The 19,706-nt window shown below is 33.4% G+C and overlaps 1 protein-coding gene across 1 annotated transcript; it reads right to left on the bottom strand.

Moving 5' to 3' along the window:
* Positions 1-409: 409 nt before the first annotated feature.
* On the bottom strand, positions 410-4,913 carry LOC127265902 (phosphoenolpyruvate carboxylase). Its single transcript, XM_051295921.1, has 10 exons — positions 4,518-4,913; positions 3,702-4,093; positions 3,539-3,623; positions 3,239-3,461; positions 3,051-3,154; positions 2,895-2,982; positions 2,661-2,815; positions 1,580-2,578; positions 1,080-1,466; positions 410-978 (listed from the first exon to the last, which is right to left on the bottom strand). The coding sequence occupies exons 1-10, from the start codon at positions 4,683-4,685 to the stop codon at positions 685-687; spliced, it is 2,895 nt and encodes a 964-aa protein (XP_051151878.1). The 5' UTR covers positions 4,686-4,913; the 3' UTR covers positions 410-684.
* Between the last annotated feature and the right edge of the window lie 14,793 nt (positions 4,914-19,706).

The following is a 19,706-nucleotide window of genomic DNA, read 5'->3' as shown; positions in this document are numbered from 1 at the left end:
GTATCTTGCTGACTATGAGGAATTTGTTACCAATTTATTACTCACGTTTAAATCCAATTATAGTTATAAGATCATAAATTATAATATATGTATATATAATTATTATTTCAAATTGTTCACTGTCAATATATATATATTAATTTAATAAATAAAGTTCTTATACAATAATAAAAATATCTTTATATTAAAATACCGCGTACACATATCCTGTCCCGTAAAAGATAGTCTAGTGGTGAACTCTTAACTGAAATTTTGTGACTTACCTTGGGCCTTGTACGTTAAAAAAAATATATACATATTGCCTGTTTGTAAATATCCTAAATCACAAATGTATCTATTATTAGTCATAAAAAAAAAAATACTATATATCTATTGTTAACATGTGAAAATAAAATAACACACCCAAGCATGAACACAAATTGATGATGATTCCCTAACCCAAAAACAGAGGACAGAATCACCATTACATCAATGGTAATTAACAAGACAAGATTGGATACACATAATTAAAATTCGAACACATCAATCGAACAAGAACACACAACAAATTCGTTCGATCCGGGGTCTACGCAACGTGCACTCAAAGAATAGTGACGGCAGGTTCCCACATTATGGAAAAAACAAAACCCGACATTTTTTATGTCGTAGCAATTTCAAAAAACATATAAGAAAAGATGGATCGTTTCAACCAGTGTTCTGTAATCCCGCAGCAATACCTTTCATGGTCAAGATAAGGGTGTCCTCCAATCCCGGCGCGTACTCGCTCGTCGGGTTCAGCTTCACCAGCTCGGCCGCCGGCTTTGACTCCTCGTACTCCTTCGAAATGTGCGGCCTCAGCTTCACATGGTAGTTGGGATCGCGGATTCGCTTCAGAGTGTACGCCTGGCTCACGTTTAAGGATGTGATGTAAGAATCGCGCAGCCGCAACCGTTGCTTCAAGTACGGGTCCCCTTCTAGAAGGTCTTTGTGTCCGGCGATCTGGAAAAACAGACAGACAAAACATTCGACGGTTTAAGAATGTCGTAAGAGCAAGCGAGCGAGCAAGCTCATTGTAATGAAATCGAAGAATGCGTGCATACTTGTAGGAGAAGAGACTCCGTCTCGTTATAGTTGGCCCTCAGCCGTTCCCCGAACGACCACAAGTCTTCGGAAACGAGAAGTTTGTCGTAGAGAGCAGCAATCCCGGGATCGCCCTTGGCGAACACCATTTCGACCAAATCGATCGTCACTCTAAAGAAGGGCCATTGGTTGTACATTTCTTGCAGCATTTTGAGGTTCCGGACATCCTTTTGTATCGCGTACTTAAACGCCGCACCGAACCCCAGCCACACTGGGAGATGAAATCTCGTCTGCGTCCACGCGAAGATCCATGGAATTGCTCTTAAAGATTCGATGCCTCCGCTCGGTTTCCTCTTCGACGGACGGCTCCCGATGTTCATTCGACCGTACTCTAGCTCCGGTGTGGCCTGAAAACGTCGTAAAGACAACAATTTTCAACAAATACCGATAAAACAAGTTAGCACGGTATCAATAGTTAGCACGGTATCGATAATTCGATACGAATCGACCCGTTACTTACCAAGCGGAAATACTCGACGAAGCGAGGCTCTTGGAAGACAACGGACCGGTACTCCTTGGTGGCGATGACGGCGATTTCATCGAGAAGGGCGCGCCATTCGGGTTTGGGCGCCACGGGCGGATGCATCCCGTGTTCTAACGTCGCGGCCGTGAAACGTTGGAGTGTCCGGAAGCACAAGTGCTCCTCGCCGAACGATTGCTCGATGACTTCGCCTTGAACGGTGACGCGGAGGGAGCCGTGAATGGTTTCCGGCGGTTGCGACAAAATGGCGAGGTGAGTCGGGCCGCCTCCTCGTCCAACGGTCCCACCGCGACCGTGGAACATCGTGAGCTTTACACCGTATTCCTTCGCGACTTTGATGAGCTCTTCTTGAGCCTTGTAGAGTTGCCAAGCAGCCGATAGCCGGCCGGCGTCTTTCCCCGAGTCCGAGTACCCGATCATGACTTCTTGCTTCCCGTTGATCCGATTCTTGTACCAGTCGACGGAGAAGAGCCGCGCTACGGCTGCCGGTGCCGCCTCGAGATCGTCCAACTTCTCGAAGAGCGGGACGACTCGCAGCGGGTGCTTGACATGGCACTCGCGTTGGAGAAGCTCAACGGCCAGCACGTCGGATGGGGCGGTGGCCATCGAAATGATGTACGCGCCGAAGCAGTCGGACGGGAGTTCGGCGAGGACGGCAAACGTGTCGAGAACGTCAGCGATCTCTTCGGTCTTGGGGAGGTCCGATCCGAAGAGGGGCCGTTTGCTGTTGAGTTCGGCGAGGAGCCATTCCTGGCGGCGATCTTCAGACCAGTCACGATACGAGCCGATGTCCAAATGCTTGGTTATGGCGTCGAGAACGTCGGTGTGCCTGTCCGATTCTTGCCTTATGTCGAGGCGGACAAACGAGAGCCCGAATGTCGACACTTGCCGGAGAAAATCTAGAAGGCTTCCGTCGGCTATTGGCCCATCTCCGCAAGTGCAGAGAGAACGGTAGCAGAGCTCGAGAGGTTCCAAGAACTGCACAATGTCGTCCCGATTCAGCAACAGAAACGCAACGTTACACGAAATTAATGTTGTCTACTTCTTACGAAAACGGCACCTGATCAATGCTGGTGTAAGTAGCTTCTTCCGGGATGTCGGAAGTCCCCTGAGCGAGCAGTTGACGAGAGCGCTCACGCGTTTGATAGAGCTTGTCGCGAACATCTCCAAGAATGACGCGGTAGGGTTCGTTCGGAGGAATCGATTTCCAAAACTCTACAACCAAACATGTATAAGTAAGTCATATGTTTCGTGCGTATTGAAAATTCGATTGATAGGGTCCGAGGAGAATTACCAATGTAATGCTTCGAATCTTTCTTCAAAGAACGGTGAAGCTCCTCCGCGTGTAGTCGGAGCTCATCGGTGCAACGCCACATGGACAACTAAAAAACACGGAGACAGAGTTACTACAACATAAGCCGCGTAAGGAATGAAGTAATCGATTGAATACCTCGAACATTAAATCCTCGATCCGAGAATAGTACAAGTTTGCGGCCATCATTCGCGCCAACAAGCAAACATCCCTCGTAACCTCGGGGGTGACCCTCGGGTTGCCTGTAATAAAGACATTCGAACATTCAAACGAAAAACCAACGGGGTTTGGGGTTGTAATAATTCGAGAAATAATGAATTAAGTACCGTCGCGGTCTCCCCCCATCCAAGAAGAGAATTGGATCAGCGGCGCATTGTACGGGACACGCTCTTTAATCCCGATGTTCTTCAGCGCCGTATCGACACGTCGTAGGAACTTGGGGACGCCTTTCCAGATCGTTTCATGGAAATAACTCATCCCGGCCCTCATTTCGTCTTGGGGAGTAGGAGCAGTCCTCCGGATCTCGTCCGTGCGGAAAGCCGCTTGAATCTGCAAAAAACATGTAACAAAAACATTATTACACAACCATTCATAGTACAAAACAAATTTCTCGCACGAATCGTCACCTCTCGCTGCAACGCCTCGTCGAGCTCCTGCTTGTCGTCCGGAGTTATGTCCTTAGCGTACAACTGAGCCAAGCAATCTCGAATTCTAACACAGAAAGTAGACACATTAAGCATAAAATTCATCGCACCTCATTTTAAGAAGAACAAGGATGTAAGAATCAACCTGCCGTGCTTCTGGAGCAACGATCTCCGGACAGACTGAGTCGGATGAGCAGTGAAGACGAGGTCGACTGTCTGATTCTTTAATGCATCAAAAACTTCCTCGGGGGATTTCTTCAAGTCCACCACAAGTCTCTTGAGAGTCTCTTCGATGTCCGACTCGGTTGTAGCCGAGCTCTCATCAGTGTAATCTCCTTTCTTCTTCTTGTTCCTACGACGATGCGCAATTTGGACCTCCTCGGCCAAGTTGGCCAGGTTAAGCATGTTAGAAAATGCTTTCGCCAGGACAATCGAATCGCCGGGATCCAAGCTTGTCAGCACACTCCCGAGCTCCTCCAACTTGTCGGGATTATGGCTGCCTTCGTACTCCGCCGACAGCTCGTAACATTCTTGCACCTTCATCCACATTATTACATCACATTACAAGATCGAATCTGCTCAAGAATTTACAGCTGTTGCTTTCTTACAAGACACATTTTCGTATTATTTGAAACTTTTTAGGACTATTAATTCATTGATCCTCTCACAATTACATTATACAATCAAATCACCAACATTTTACTATATTTCCCAAAATTTTGCAAATTTCGATCTAAACGAACCCTAAATTATCAAACAATAGATACGAATTTCATTACAATAAGTAACATTTTTTTTTTTAATATTGAACTAAAAACACAGTTTCAGTAGCCGATCCATCGCCGATTATGCCGTAAACATTACCAAAAATTAGGGTTTAATTTCTATCAGTAAGAGTTTAAGGATTTGACTTTTGCTTCGTTCACTTGAAAATTAAACCATTTCAGACATATATATGTACCGTTTCTCGGAGATCCTCGCCGTGTAAATCCTGAAGAATGTCGAGAAACCTGTCCAAAAGCAGGGCATCGTACTCAACAAGCTTGTCGTCTTCGGACACCTTCCCAGGAGCCAAAAGCCTCAACTGAGCGTCGATCGACGCCATCTTCTCCACGTTCCTCGTCGCCATTATTGCAGCAGCAGTGCCTGTAAGAATCAATTCCCAGGAAAAACCCCAAATCGGAAATTGATTATTAAGAAGGGGGAAAAGTTTGAGATGCGAACGACGCCGTTGTGAGGTTTGAATTTATAGTGGGGGAAGTCGAGACAGCCTAGGAGCAGTCAAATTCGGATCAGAATTCTTCTAATGGATGAATCAAATTTGTTAATGAAATTATGGGGAAAGAGAAGACATTGAAATTTTGTTCCACAATCACCGGCCATTCATTTTTTCGGTAGAAGTTCTCTTCTCAGCTCACTTTCACTGAGGGAATATTCCTTTCCAGATTCCCTTTTTATTCCAAACGGTAACGGGCGTTAAAAACGTTGTACCGTTTTGTCGTTTTCGTACGTTAGTCAAAGGGTTTACGCAAATAACGGCCGGAAATTTTCTTTTATGGACGTGTTATCTGAATTATTTTTTAATTTATTTGACGTCAAAATAAACACTATCTATATTAATAAATAATACTCCATCCCTCTCAGTTAAATTGTCCATCCACCGAGTTTGAGTTTGAGTTTGAGGTACGGTATAATTAGTAAGTAATTAAAAAATATATTAGTGAAAATAAATATGATTTAATAAAACTAATTATAAATTAAATTAAATTTTTTAAATAGTTTAATTATAAAAAATTTTAAAATTTAAAATGTATAATTATATTTCCAAAAAATAAAATGATAAATTACGATGGACTGACGAAAACAAAAATAATAGATAAATTAAGTGGGGAGGGAGTGATATTCTAATATAAAATTATATTTCCTTTGTTCCGGATACGAGAATTTAGGAGGGGTATGATTAGTAAAATAATTAAAAATGTACTACTAAAAGTAATTATAAATTAAATTTAAGATAACTAATTAGTATAATTAAAATTTTAAAAATTATAAAATATAAAATTTAAAATGTGATTAAATTGTATGATTCTTTTCTAATAAAGAAAGTGGTCTGATATATGGGACGGACGAAAATAAAAAATATGACATATTATGTGAGATGAAAATAGTAATATAAAATCAATAAAAATTAATAAAAAATTATACCATAAGTAAATTATTTTTTAAAAAAAAAAAACATATATATAATAAAATTATAAATAAATAAATTTTTTATTATAAATTGTCGATGTAAAAGATTTAGAGCAAAACAATGAAAGAAGAAATCCGACTTTGTTTTTTTAAATAAATGAAATTTGATAGGTTTGTTTGTGTATTTTGATTTGAATTTTTTTATATACAAAGTATATGAAATTGTGCTAGTAATGTAAAAAATAATATTTTATACTGAATATTGACTTTTTATGAGATGATAAAAATATATATATATTGTGAATCGAAGTGAGAAAAAAAAAAAAAAAAAATTCTTGAAAGAACAGATCCCAAACTATTCAATTTTTGTAAAAGTATAACATCAATTATATGTATATTTTTTAAAATATAAATTCAATATGTTCACTACTTATTTCTCGATGAACAATTCTCCGTAAATATCATTAGAAAAAATATAAATATACATGCAAATTAATATAATATATACATTATTCACTCATAAAAAGTTAATAATTCAATACAAAATATTACTCCATCCGTCATCAAATTGTGTGCTCATTTGACCAGGTACGAATTTTAAGAAAAATATGTAAAAATAAAAATTTTACTTTTTTTGGTAAAAAAAGATGGAATATTTTTTACTAGAAACAAACGAAAATAAATTTGAATTACAACAACAAAAAAAAAAAGTGAAAATTAATTTGAATGACTAATGAAATCTTTTTTATATTAACAGCATAATTTATCATACTATATATAAAAAAATCAATTAATGTAAAAACGCTAAATGTTCATATATCAAATACCAAATTTTATACTATTTCAAAAATTTCAAACCTAAAGGGTTTGTTTTATAAAATAGTTTGTAAAGATATTTTCCTATATAAAATATAAAAAATTGTATAAATAATATAACAATAATAATTGTTACGCACAAAAAATAATAATAATAATAATAATAATAATAATAATAATAATAATAATAAGGTATCCAGAGTCAGTCGGTGGGTTCTCAGTCGGTTGGTTCTCAATCAGATAAGCAAGTCAGATGGTCCGCGGTCGGGCAAGCAGGTCAGATTATCCGCAGTCGGATAAATGGGTCGGTTGATACAAAGGTTGGCTGCTATGGGGGTCGGTCGAAAAAGGAAGTCGGGCGAAGAAAGGTCTGTTGATAGGTCAGACGATTGAAGAGACCAAATAGTGGTCGTTTGATGGGGCGACCAGTGAGTCTTTTGATCTGGCGACCAATTATGTATCTAGATTGGTCGGTTGGTCGGTCGTTGGGTTATGCGGTTGGCGAGGCGGTTAAAGACATGTGTCAATGAAAGAGGCAGTTCTGAGTTCTGTAACTGGTGGGAACGGTTGGTGAAACAGTGCGACGGTTCTGAACGTTTTCTTCAAAGAATATTTAAGGATTTGGATCATCATTTGGCAAGGCATCTTCAATCAACTTCAACAAAGCAAAGTCAGATTTGGGGATCACCACTTTAAATTTCAGTCTTTTATTTTCCAGTTTATTTTCTGTACCATACAGTGTTTAGAGATTCCTAATCTCAGGCACTAATTAATCAAATTTAAGGATATTTTCTATATCTTTGAATTTTACTTTATTTTTGTTGAAAAATTACATCAACAAATTGGCGACCACAGTGGGAGAAAATTGCTGATCCATATGGCAAATTTTCAATTCCACAGTACAGCCGTTGGCTTTATCACGGCAGAAGAAGCTTCCCAACTACGGGCCGAATTGACAGCAGGTTTTCGGCAAATGTACGACCAACAGATAGCAAATCTGCAGGCAATACATGACGCAATGCAAAACTTGATGGAGCAATCAAAATTCATGTTGAATTCGGTTCCTGCACCGCCAGAAATGTCATGCCCCCAAACGGACAACGCCATTCCTGAGCATATACCCAGTCAGACAGACTGGAGATAGGACCAAACAGGAGGACAGGCCCGACCAGGGACGACCGAATGGACGGAGACAGGTCGGCAGGATCACGACGCCTGGACGGACCATGGTCGGGAAGACCACACCGACTGGACGGACCATGGTCGGGAGGACCACACCGAATGGACGGACCGTAGTCGGGACAACCACACCGACTGGATGGACAAAGGTCGGGAGGACCACGCCGACTGGACGAATACAGATCGGGAAGACCACGTCGACTGGACTGACAAAAATCGGGAGGACTACGTAACCTGGACGGATACAGGTCAGGAGGACCCCGCCGAATGGACGGATACAGGTCAGGAGGACCCCGCCGAATGGACGGACACGGGTCAGGTCGCCGACCATAACTTTTCAGGCGAGCAAAAGAATGACAGAACAACAGTGGCCGAAAGGAGGAATAAGTCGGACGGGAGTCTGAATACAATGGTAGTGCAAGATCGACCAACGTCCAGGCCAGCACCAGTCCGCGATAAATGGAGGTCGGGTCCAACGTAGCCTCAAAGGATAGAGGTCGGATCTGAGGCTGACGTAGCCTCGGATGCTAACCTACTAACTCCTAAAACATCATAAGAAATGATGCTTAGGAGTCTTGAGGAGGAGGCATGTTGTTACGCACAAAAAATAATAATAATAATAATAATAATAATAATAATAATAATAATAATAATAATAATAATAAGGTATCCAGAGTCAGTCGGTGGGGTTCTCAGTCGGTTGGTTCTCAATCAGATAAGCAAGTCAGATGGTCCGCGGTCGGGCAAGCAGGTCAGATTATCCGCAGTCGGATAAATGGGTCGGTTGATACAAAGGTTGGCTGCTATGGGGGTCGGTCGAAAAAGGAAGTCGGGCGAAGAAAGGTCTGTTGATAGGTCAGACGATTGAAGAGACCAAATAGTGGTCGTTTGATGGGGCGACCAGTGAGTCTTTTGATCTGGCGACCAATTATGTATCTAGATTGGTCGGTTGGTCGGTCGTTGGGTTATGCGGTTGGCGAGGCGGTTAAAGACATGTGTCAATGAAAGAGGCAGTTCTGAGTTCTGTAACTGGTGGGAACGGTTGGTGAAACAGTGCGACGGTTCTGAACGTTTTCTTCAAAGAATATTTAAGGATTTGGATCATCATTTGGCAAGGCATCTTCAATCAACTTCAACAAAGCAAAGTCAGATTTGGGGATCACCACTTTAAATTTCAGTCTTTTATTTTCCAATTTATTTTCTGTACCATACAGTGTTTAGAGATTCCTAATCTCAGGCACTAAGTTTAAGGATATTTTCTATATCTTTGAATTTTACTTTATTTTTGTTGAAAAATTACATCAACAATAATAATAATAATAATAATAATAATAATAATAGTAGTGTATAATATATATATTTTTAAAATATATATATATATATATATATAAACAATAAAAGTCTTTAAGAAAATCTTTATTATGGTCATCGTTGTTCATGCCCCTCATCCGCTAATTAAAGCTCAAAATTAAACTTTAAAAAATATAAAGTCAACAAAGCAAGCATATGGCCGCCGACGTGACATCGTTATATTTGGATCTATTAATATAATATTCTGCTTTTATTTGATTGTTTAGAATTTATTTTATTTTGATTTTAAATTAAAATTTGTGTTAAATAATACTCTCTTCATCCCAAATATGCAATATTTTTTTTTGTATATCCCAAACACCTGCAATATTTTTAAAATATGAAATAATTCATTATACTTAATCTCTACCCTACACACTTTATCCGCTCACATCATTCAAATAAAAAAAATAAAATATATATTTCTCTCTCCATCACATCACCTAATTTCTAAATTATCCTATTTAATACTACCCACCTAAAAACTAATGCCAAAAGCTGCACCTTGTTTGGAATGGAGGGAGTATTTTATAGAAAAAACAATAATACTACTATGATATTTTTAGTGAAATTGATAATTTAAATTTAAAGTTCAAACAAAATACATCTTTAGTGTTTATAGCTTAGGCTCTATTTGGATTGGCTTTTGACAGCTTCTGCTTCTGATAAACACTTTGTATATGTTTGGATTGACTTCTATCCTGAGGCCGAGGCTGCCATTTTTTAGAAATGTTGCTTTTAAAATAAATAGAAATATTTTTCAATTAAAATTATTATTTTATCCTTAATAATAATAATAATAATAATAATAATAATAATAAATTAATTTATATATTATATTTTAAAAATATATTTATATTATTATGTTTAATTTATATATGTTGTACTTGAATTAGAATTTAAAATTATAATTGAAATACCAAATTTAAATAGAAGTATATAATTTTTTTTAATTATACTAAACTTATTAATATAAGTTATAAAATTTTAAAATAAATTGAAAATTATGAAAAATTTAATATTTCTATTATATTGTAATTTTATTTTTAATTTATATATTTTCTTTAAATTAAAATTTTAAAATATAAATAATTAAATTTTAAAAATATATTTTCTATACTTTTATTTAAAATATTTAAATATTTAAATATAACTAAAAAAATTAAAAAAATATATATTTTATTAAAAAATACAATTATATTCACAACATGTCATTTTGAGTAATTTTAACGATTTAAAAACATTTTCAACTCTATTACATCAAAACAGTTTTCTATCAAAAGTTATTTTTATAATGATTCATCCGAATACAAAAATCGAATTTGACTTATGCTTCTGCTTCTACTTTTAGCTCCTACTTATTTTTTAAATCAATCCAAACGGCCCTCAGTATATTTTTGTTTTAGTAATATATAGAGAATTGTAAAAGTATGCAGTTATATGTAATATTATAAAAAGATTAATATATATCAATTAAAAAAATATTAAAAATTATGCAAAATATTGTTGAAAGCAAATACACCCTTTTTAAAATATAATTGTAAAATAGTGTTTGCATTGAAAAATTGAGTTTGTTTGGTTTCGATTTGAAATTAAATTTTTTTTTTATTTGAGTTTCAATTTAAATAGTATTTTAATATAATAATTTATTAAAAAATATAATATATCTTTATCATAAATAATATCTATTGAATAGTGTTGATTTGTATTTAAAATAAAAATAAATAAATAAAATGAAATACATTAAGGGTGTGTTTGTTTGAGGGTTTGGATTTTGAGTTGGGATTTGAATAATAAAAATTTTTAATTTGAATAGTTGTACGGTGTGATATAAATAGGTGTTGATGTGATGTTTTGAATGTCAAATTTATTTTTAGTATAATATAAAAAATAAAAAATAGGTGTTTGATTTGATATTTTTGAAAAAAAAAATAGAATAAATAGTAAAAATACAAACAAATCCGTCAAACAAGCACACCCTAAAATAGTGATGATGAATAAACAAACAAATCCAAGTTGGTTATCAAGTAGAAGCATGAGTAGGACATACAATGACCAGATACATTTTTGATTTTATATTTATTTAAGTTTAATAATCTCCCGTTCACTTCTAATGATTATATATATATATTTTTTAAGCAACTGTGGATCCTACTGCTAATTATTAATATATATTTTTTACATTTATTAATATAATTTAATTTGATATTTTTTTAAAAAAAAATAGACGGTATAAATAATATAAAATTCATAAAATCTTTCAAACAATCGCACCCTAAATGAACACATTCTTTATTTAGAGAATGATGCTTTGAGTTTTTTCACTTGACATTTTCCTTTTTTATAATTTTATTTTCTATTTAATGCTTTTTTGTTGTAAAAATAATTAAATATAATATATAAAATAAAAATAGACAATGAATATAGGATTGGTTCATCCGATTTATTTTTTATTGGAATAATTCTCTATAAATATTATATTAATAAAATACAATATATATTAACAAACATATATATACTTTATTCATTTATAAAAATTAATAATTTAATATAAAATATTATTATTTTTTATATCTAATATAAAAATGCATTTATTTAAAAACACGAGCCAACACACCATACTTCTATTATTGTTAATTACCCAAATTAGAAGCACTAACTACCACGTTACATATTCCAATAATTCACTATTAAATTATTTTTCGTGTATTAAATTGAATTATTGGGAAGACCCTTGAAAGTACAGTCTAATAATATATATATATATATATTTTTTTTTTTTTTTTTTCTTTTTTTTTTTAAAGAAAAAACTAGAAAACAAAAAGTAATTATAGTGAACATGATTATTATCTTAATTTTTGTTGGCATTATACTGTCAATTTTAATTTTTTTCAGATATTTTTAAGTAGTTTTGTATAGAATATTTTTAATAAAAAATGAATTTTAGATATAAATTTTTTAAAGAGAAAATTTTCAATGAATAATGTAAAATTTAATGATTTGTTTGCCCAGTTTATGACACAATTTTTAATGTATAAAATATATTTTTTATTTTATCACAAAATATTAATTTTTATATTATCAACAATCTTTTTTTATATCTGATATTAAAAAAATATTTTAAACTAAATCACCACACAAACAAACTCTAGATTCGAGAATGTAAATAAATAAAGCCTTAATTAAAGGATGCGATCGATTTTACTTTATGGTACAACTATCTATTACTTTTGTAAAACAAATACTCTCTCGGTCCTGGCTAAATAGTCTCATTTAGTTTAGACATGGAATTTTAAATATTGTATAATTAGTAAGTAATTAAAAAATATATTAATAAAAATAATTATAATTTAATAAAAATAATTATAAATTAAAATGACTAAATAATTAATTAAAAATAAATTTTAAATTTTAAAATGTAATTAAAATATATAATTATATTTAAAAAAATAAATTATATGAAACATTCAAAAATAAAAATAGTGAACAAACGAAATTAGACGAAAGGAATAATAAATCAAATTGGTTTTTTTCTTTTTTAGGGTGTGTTTGTTTGGGGGTTTGGATTTTGGATTGGGATTTGAATAGTAAAAATTTTGAATTTGAATAGTTGTATGATGTGATATAAATAGGGTTTGATGTGATATTTTGAATGTAAAATTGATTTTTAGTATAATATAAAAAATGAAAAATAGGTATTTGATTTGATGTTTTTGGGGGGAAAAAATTGGATGAATAGTGGAAATCCTCTAAAATCTTTCAAACAAACACCCCCTAAATAAATAAATAAATAGAGAATGTGAGAACAAACACAAATTAGTGTGAAAGTAATAAACGTTGACTTTGGAGTGTGGGAGTGACTGAAATCAGGCGTTGTTGTCCGACGGTACAGGATCTTCGTACACGTGTCACAATCGGGGTGGGGGAGATCTGATTCCACGCTTATCAATTGACTTTACTTGATAAGTTGGAGTAATTATTGATGTGGAAGTTGCGCATGACTTCTTGTGTCATCTTACACGCTCATTTACTTATCAATTCCATTTCCCACCACACAAATAAATATCTAAATGCATAATTGGCTTATTTTATATATATATATAAATAAATGTAGAAAAATTTGATACTTTCTTTCTTCTTTTATATATATATATATATATTTTATTATTTCAATTCGTCCCAATTAATTTATTTATTTTTTTTAAAATATAATTATATATTTTAATAATATTTTCAAATTTATAATTTATAAATTTTTTTATTTTAATTAAATTATTTAGTCATTTTAATTTCAATTTATAATTATTTTATTATATTATAATTATTTTTACTAATACATTTTTTTAAATTAAATACTAATTACATAATAGTCAAAACTCTGTATATCAACTAAAGTTGACAAATTAGATGAGACCGAAAAAGTATTATTTTATTTTTTTCAAAGTTATCAATCAAATATATATTTAATTTCACAAAATATTATATCAAATACAATTTTTTATATTTCAAAATTCCAAAAATCTCCATAAAATTCTATCTAAACTTAGTATGATACTTCCTACTTTAACGGGTTGGATAGTTCCTTCTCGAACACCTTCTCGTCGGTCTAGCAATTCCTCGGCTCTTACGAGAAATTTGCTAGTACAATCGTGCACACAATCTCAAAAGCACACTAAGAACATAAGAAAATGCACCCAACAAAAGTAGAATATGTACATATTAACTTATGTGTTGGCTTGCACATTCTAACTTAAATATCTCAAAAGAAAAAAAAGTATATTATTGGAATATTTATTGTTATATATTTATTTATTTATTTTATTGTTTGCTTTTATCCGTTTTAAACTATATTTATAAATAAATATTGACTTTATTATTAATGTAATTAATAATTTTTTTTCAAAAATTATTTTAATATGTATGAGAGTCAAATTTCTTCTAATAAACCCTAAAATTTGACAACCAGAGCCATTGCCATTTCTCCTACTTCCGAGCATATCCGATCGACACCTTCGGCACCATCAGAACCTCCGTCCAAAAACCGGCGCACCACCAAAATTTGGTGGCGCATGTAGGGCCCACACGGGCGTCAAAGTTCAGGCTACCGAAACTTTGACTGGCGCGTGGTGGTGCGTTCAGCTCCGATTGCAGTGATTTTTTTGGCGTTAATTTAGAAAAAATATTCTCTATCCGATGGTGTATTTGTATTTTCGCCTGAAGAATTTTTTTCGGATTTTTTTATCTATTTTCTGTAATCTGTCGATAGTTGTATTATGACAGTGAAGTGTCGTTATTGTTATCGTCAAGGTCATGTCATTCAGAATTGTTGTGTTCGACAACATCGGAATGTGCACAATATTCGATAATCTTATAAGCTTGCATTTGCAACCCTCTAGAATATTGTGACTCTCTCGCATCAAGTTCTTACTTACAGTTAATCTCTTGTCATGGATAACTCAGGTAGTCCCAAGTGGTATTTTGATTCCGGCTGTTGCAATCATATGGCACATACACTTGGTCTTTTGACTGGTGCGCATCATGTGCCCTCTTCACTACCTATACAGACTATTAACGGGAGTCACATTGATATCACTCATTCAGGATTTGTATCCCTACCATTTATATATCTTCTTGATACTTACAACATTTCTCAATTGACTTTAAATCTTGTATCAGTTGGCCAATTAGTTGACCAGGGACTTACTGTTATTTTCTCCTCTTCTGGTGTGCAGGATATGTATCTCTACCATTTATATATCTTCTGATATTTACTGCATTCCTTGATTGATTTTAAATCTTGTATCAGTTGGCCAATTAGTTGACCACGTACTTACTGTTACTTTATCATCTTCTGGTGTGTAGGTTTAGTATCCACATATGGGTCAAATTTTTGGAACAAATTGAAAGGTGGGTCAACTATTTGAGGTACAATATTTGAAAATCTCTTCCCTTAATTTTTCTGTTGATCATACTCATACCCCTCATATTACCCTTCGTTCCTATAGTCTCTAGTGGCACTTTCGTCTTGGTCAGCTTCCTCTAAAATTTAGTCTCTCGTTAGTGAAAGTTATTTGGGTTCTACTCGTTTTGAGTAATTTGATTTGCTTACATTGTTACTTGGAAAAAAAAAAAAAACCAGCTTTATCTTTTTCAGAAAATATATTGGTCGCAAGTAAACAATTTTCTCTGGTTCATTGTGATATTTGGGGTCCTTATCCTATTCTTTTTATGAGTGAGTGGCGTTATTATGTCATATTCATAGATGACTACTCTCGTTTCATATGGATATATTTTTTGAAATACCGCTCAGAATTACCTCAAATATACACTCAATTTGCTCAAATAATTAGAACTTAGTTTTCCTATTCCATACAAACCCTCCGTACTGATAATGACCTTGAATATAGAGATTCTACGTTGTTAAGATTTCTCTCTGCTCAAGGTACATTGATTAAGCGTTTATGTTCATACATCTCTCAACAAAATGATCGCGTTGAGCGTAAACATCGTCACATTCTAGATATTGTCCATGCGTCTATTTTGTCTGCCTCTTGTCCTGATAGGTTCTGGGGGGAAGTTGACCTTACTGCTATCTTTACCATAAATCGTATTTCATCATCTGTCCTCCATAATAGTACTTCTTTTGAATGGCTATATGGTCAGTCACCCAATTATAGTATCCTTCGTCTCTTCGGTTGTGTCGATTTCGTTCTTATCCCTTCGCATGAACGTTCCAAAATGAAACCTCGTGCTCGTTTATGTTGTCTTCTTGGTAATTGGATAGAGCATAAAAGTTATAGGCTTTGGGATTCGATCTTTAAACGGTTGTGTATATCTCGTCATATTACCTCTTGGGAGAGTGACATGTTTTCCACCCTGTCTAAATTTCATGTCTCATCTATTTCTGGTTCACCTTCATTCATGTCTTCATGTTCTCTTTTGTTCCTTGATTCTGATCTTACGAATCCATCTACACCTTCGGATCCTGTTCCAATTGAAGCTTCTGATCTACCTCCGACCTCGTTTCCAACTACTGAGCCGACTACGGTGCTTGGACCTGTCATACCTCGTCGATCACATCGAGTAAGTCCACCTACTCATTTGCGTAGGTGGACTTTAGAGAAGACTCATACATGGAACCTTGTTAATTTACCTTCAGATAAAACACATATTGGTTGCAAATGAGTTTTCAAAATTAAAACTAAGTCTAATGGGTTGGTTGAGTGTTACAAAGCTCGTTTGGTTGCGAATGGCTACTAATAGGAATATGATATTGATTACGATGAGACCTTTGCTCTGTTGGCGCGTCTTATCTCACTTCGTTGTTTAATTGCAATTGCAGTTGTTCGTAAGTGGTGTCTCTTGCAGATGGGCGTACAAAATGTTTTTCTTTATGGTGATCTATTTGAGGATGTTTATATGACATTGCCTCTAGGTTTTCCTTCTTCTTCTAAAGTCTGTAAGTTGCGGCGTGCTCTTTATAGTTTGAAATAGGCTCAACGTGCTTAGTTTTATAAGTTCAGTTCAACTCTTCTTAAGTTTAGCTTCACTTTTAGTTCACATGACTCCGCCTTATTTATTTAACAAAGTTCTTCTGGAACTATTGTTTTACTTCTTTATGTTGATGATATGATTATAACTGGGGATGATCAGTCAAGTACATCTGATTTACAAAGGTACCTTCAACAACACTTTGATATGAAGAGTCTTGGCCACCTTCAGTATTTATTGGGTCTTGAGATTTCTGATAGTCCTAATGGGTTTTACATGTCTCAGGCTATATATGCTTTTGATATGTTGTCTCGTGCTGATCTCACTGATTGCAAGACAACTTCGACACCCATTGACCTGGCTGCCGTCTTACACCAATGGATGAGACTCCTCTTGACGATCCTTCTCTTTATCGCCAACTTATAGGAAGCTTGATTTACTTGATAGTAACTCGTCCTGACGTTGCTTACGCTGTACATCTGGTTAGTTAGTTTATATATGCACCTCGCACCACTCACTAAACTGCAGTTCAGCGTATTCTTCATTATGTTAAGGGAACACTATTGCATAGATTACACTTCTCAGACCAGTCTCCCTTAACTGTCTTCGTGATTCTCTTGTTTTTTGGTGTAGCAAGAAACAAATAGTTGTCTCTCGTTCCAGTACTGAATCCGAATATCAAGCCCTTGTTGATGCTACTTCTGAGCTTTTGTGGCTTCGTTGATTACTTGATGATCTTGGCGTGCCGCAGTTATCTCCTATTTTTCTGCATTGCGAAAAAAATGAGTGCTATCCAGATTTTACATAATGATGTTTTTCATGAGCTCACCAAACACATCAAGATTGATTGTCATCTTGTTCGTCATCATATTACTTATGGCAACATCAGGCTATGCCCTATCTTTTCCGACGATCAAACTATAGATGTTTTCACCAAGTCACATCATCCAGCTCGGTTTCAATATCTCTTACACAAACTCAAGTTGGCTTATTTAATGCCTACTTGAGTTTGAGATGAGATATTGAAATATCTAGTATTATATATTTATTTCTTTCTTTTATTGGACTATGTCTATAAATAGACCTTAACTTTATTATTAATGCAATTAATTATTTTTCTCCCCAAAATTGTTTTAACTTATATAATGATTTAAAAAAATTCACATACACCATTAAGTGTTTTTTTTTTTTTTTTTGCGTTTGTTTGGAAAGATTTGGTTTGAAACTATTTTTTTTTGGCAAAATTACTCATAATTCCCTTGTAATTTCGCAATTCAGCGTAAATTTTCCCTTTACTTTAAAAATTGTGTGGTAACCCTTTATACTTTAAAAAAAACGTTGCATGAAATCCCTCTGTGATTTCGAAACTCAATGTAAATTCCTATTTTTATTTAAAAAATTGTATGGTGTTCCCTTATACTTTTAAAAATATTGTATGAAACCCCCCACCATGCAAAATATATAGATAGAAAATTCTTTTCTCATCACAAAGGGGAAGTTTCATGGTGGTGGGGTTTTATTCAACTTTTTTCTTTTTAAAAGTATAACGGAGTGCTATGCAATTTTTAAAGTATAGGGAGACTTTACGTTAAATTTTAAAATTACGGGGGAGTTATGAACAATTTTACTTTTTTATTATTTTTTTTTTCAGTTTTGGGAAGCTGCAATTCATCTGGCTTAATAAGTTTTGTTTAAATTTGGAGATTTTGATGAATAATGAATTGATAAGTAATAGTTGGTACGATGAGAATATATATATATTTTTCGTGAAAAAAGTAATTTAGATTAAATGAAAATTAGGAAGTTAAAGAAAATTGTAAATTTTTATTATTTATTTTGAACAAAAATAAAGAAAAAAAATCATTTTTGATCTCGATATAAAAAAAAATAATAATTCAATTTTAGTCTTATTATAATTAATTTTAATCAATTTTGATTTCAATATTAAAAAGTTAACGAAAATTGCTGACGTAGACGTAATAGAGTCGAAGTGACAACTGACCTGAAAACTACATGTTGTGTGCAATTATCACATCAATGTTATCACAGGTCGTATTTAATTGGACACGACCGTGTATCTTTATGTTTTTGTCTAAATTTTATTCTTTTAGTTATTTTTTTTGAAAAAAAAATAGTATATTGAATTTAAAATAGTTGATATAGTTAAAATAAAAAAAAATCAATAATAATCTATATATAATTAAAATGTATCAATTTTGAATGACTGTGACAGCATGAGCGTGTATAATTGGACACGGTCGTGCTGTTTTTAGGTAAAATGTCACGTCAACCCTGTTACGTCAACTTCAACTATTTTCATTAATTTTTGAACGGTGAAACCAAAATTGACTGAAATTATTTATGCTGAGACTAAAATTGACGAGTGTGTTTTTTTCGAGAGTTTGGGATTTGAATAGTATTTTGAATTGAAATAATTGTATGATGTGATATAAATATGTGTCGATTGATGGTCTGAATGAAAAATTAATTTTTAATATAATATAGAGAAAACAAGAGTATAATAAAATTCTAGACAAAAATTTTCAAAAAACATTCCTTATTAATTTTTTTTATCAAAATTCAAATATTTTAATTATATTGGGATTACTATTATTTTTTCCATTTAAACTATATCAACTATTCTAAATTCAATATAGGTGTATTTGTTTTGTAAAATAGTTTAAAAGATTTTTTTTTTTGGAAAAATGTGTCTACTTTTTTAAAGAAATAAAAATAAATTTTTTTTACCAAAACAGAAAGATACACATTCGTATACAATTAAACACGGTCATATGACAACATGGACTTGTATAATTGTACACGACCATGTTGTTTTCAGGTCAGCTGCCATGTCAATCCCGTTACGTCAATGTCAGCAATTTCCGTTATATTTTTAACCGTGAAATCAAAATTGATTAAAATTATTTATCATAAAACTAAAATTGATGAGTTTTTTATATTGAGACCAAAATTGATATATTTTAATTATATTAGGACAAAACTTGAATTTACCCTTAAAATAAATATATACAAATAATAAATACATTAGGATTTATTTTATAGCACTATATATATACTTGCTCAAACGGTGTTACAATTTGTCAAAATATCAAATCGAAATCGA

Source organism: Andrographis paniculata, unplaced genomic scaffold (assembly GCF_009805555.1).
Source record: "Andrographis paniculata isolate CXL003 unplaced genomic scaffold, ASM980555v1 Contig74END, whole genome shotgun sequence".
Classification (NCBI taxonomy): Eukaryota; Viridiplantae; Streptophyta; class Magnoliopsida; order Lamiales; family Acanthaceae; genus Andrographis; species Andrographis paniculata.
This window is presented reverse-complemented; position numbering and strand designations above follow the sequence as displayed.

What these genes read in the sequence shown, in the direction of transcription:
- LOC127265902 (XM_051295921.1), bottom strand. Translation starts at nt 4,685, where the DNA reads ATGGCGACGAGGAACGTGGAGAAGATGGCGTCGATCGACGCTCAGTTG. An exon ending in AGATTCGAAGCATTACATTG is followed by an intron (nt 2,816 to 2,894) that starts GTAATTCTCCTC and finishes GTTTGGTTGTAG; the next exon opens with AGTTTTGGAAATCGATTCCT. An exon ending in CTTACACCAGCATTGATCAG is followed by an intron (nt 2,579 to 2,660) that starts GTGCCGTTTTCG and finishes GACATTGTGCAG; the next exon opens with TTCTTGGAACCTCTCGAGCT.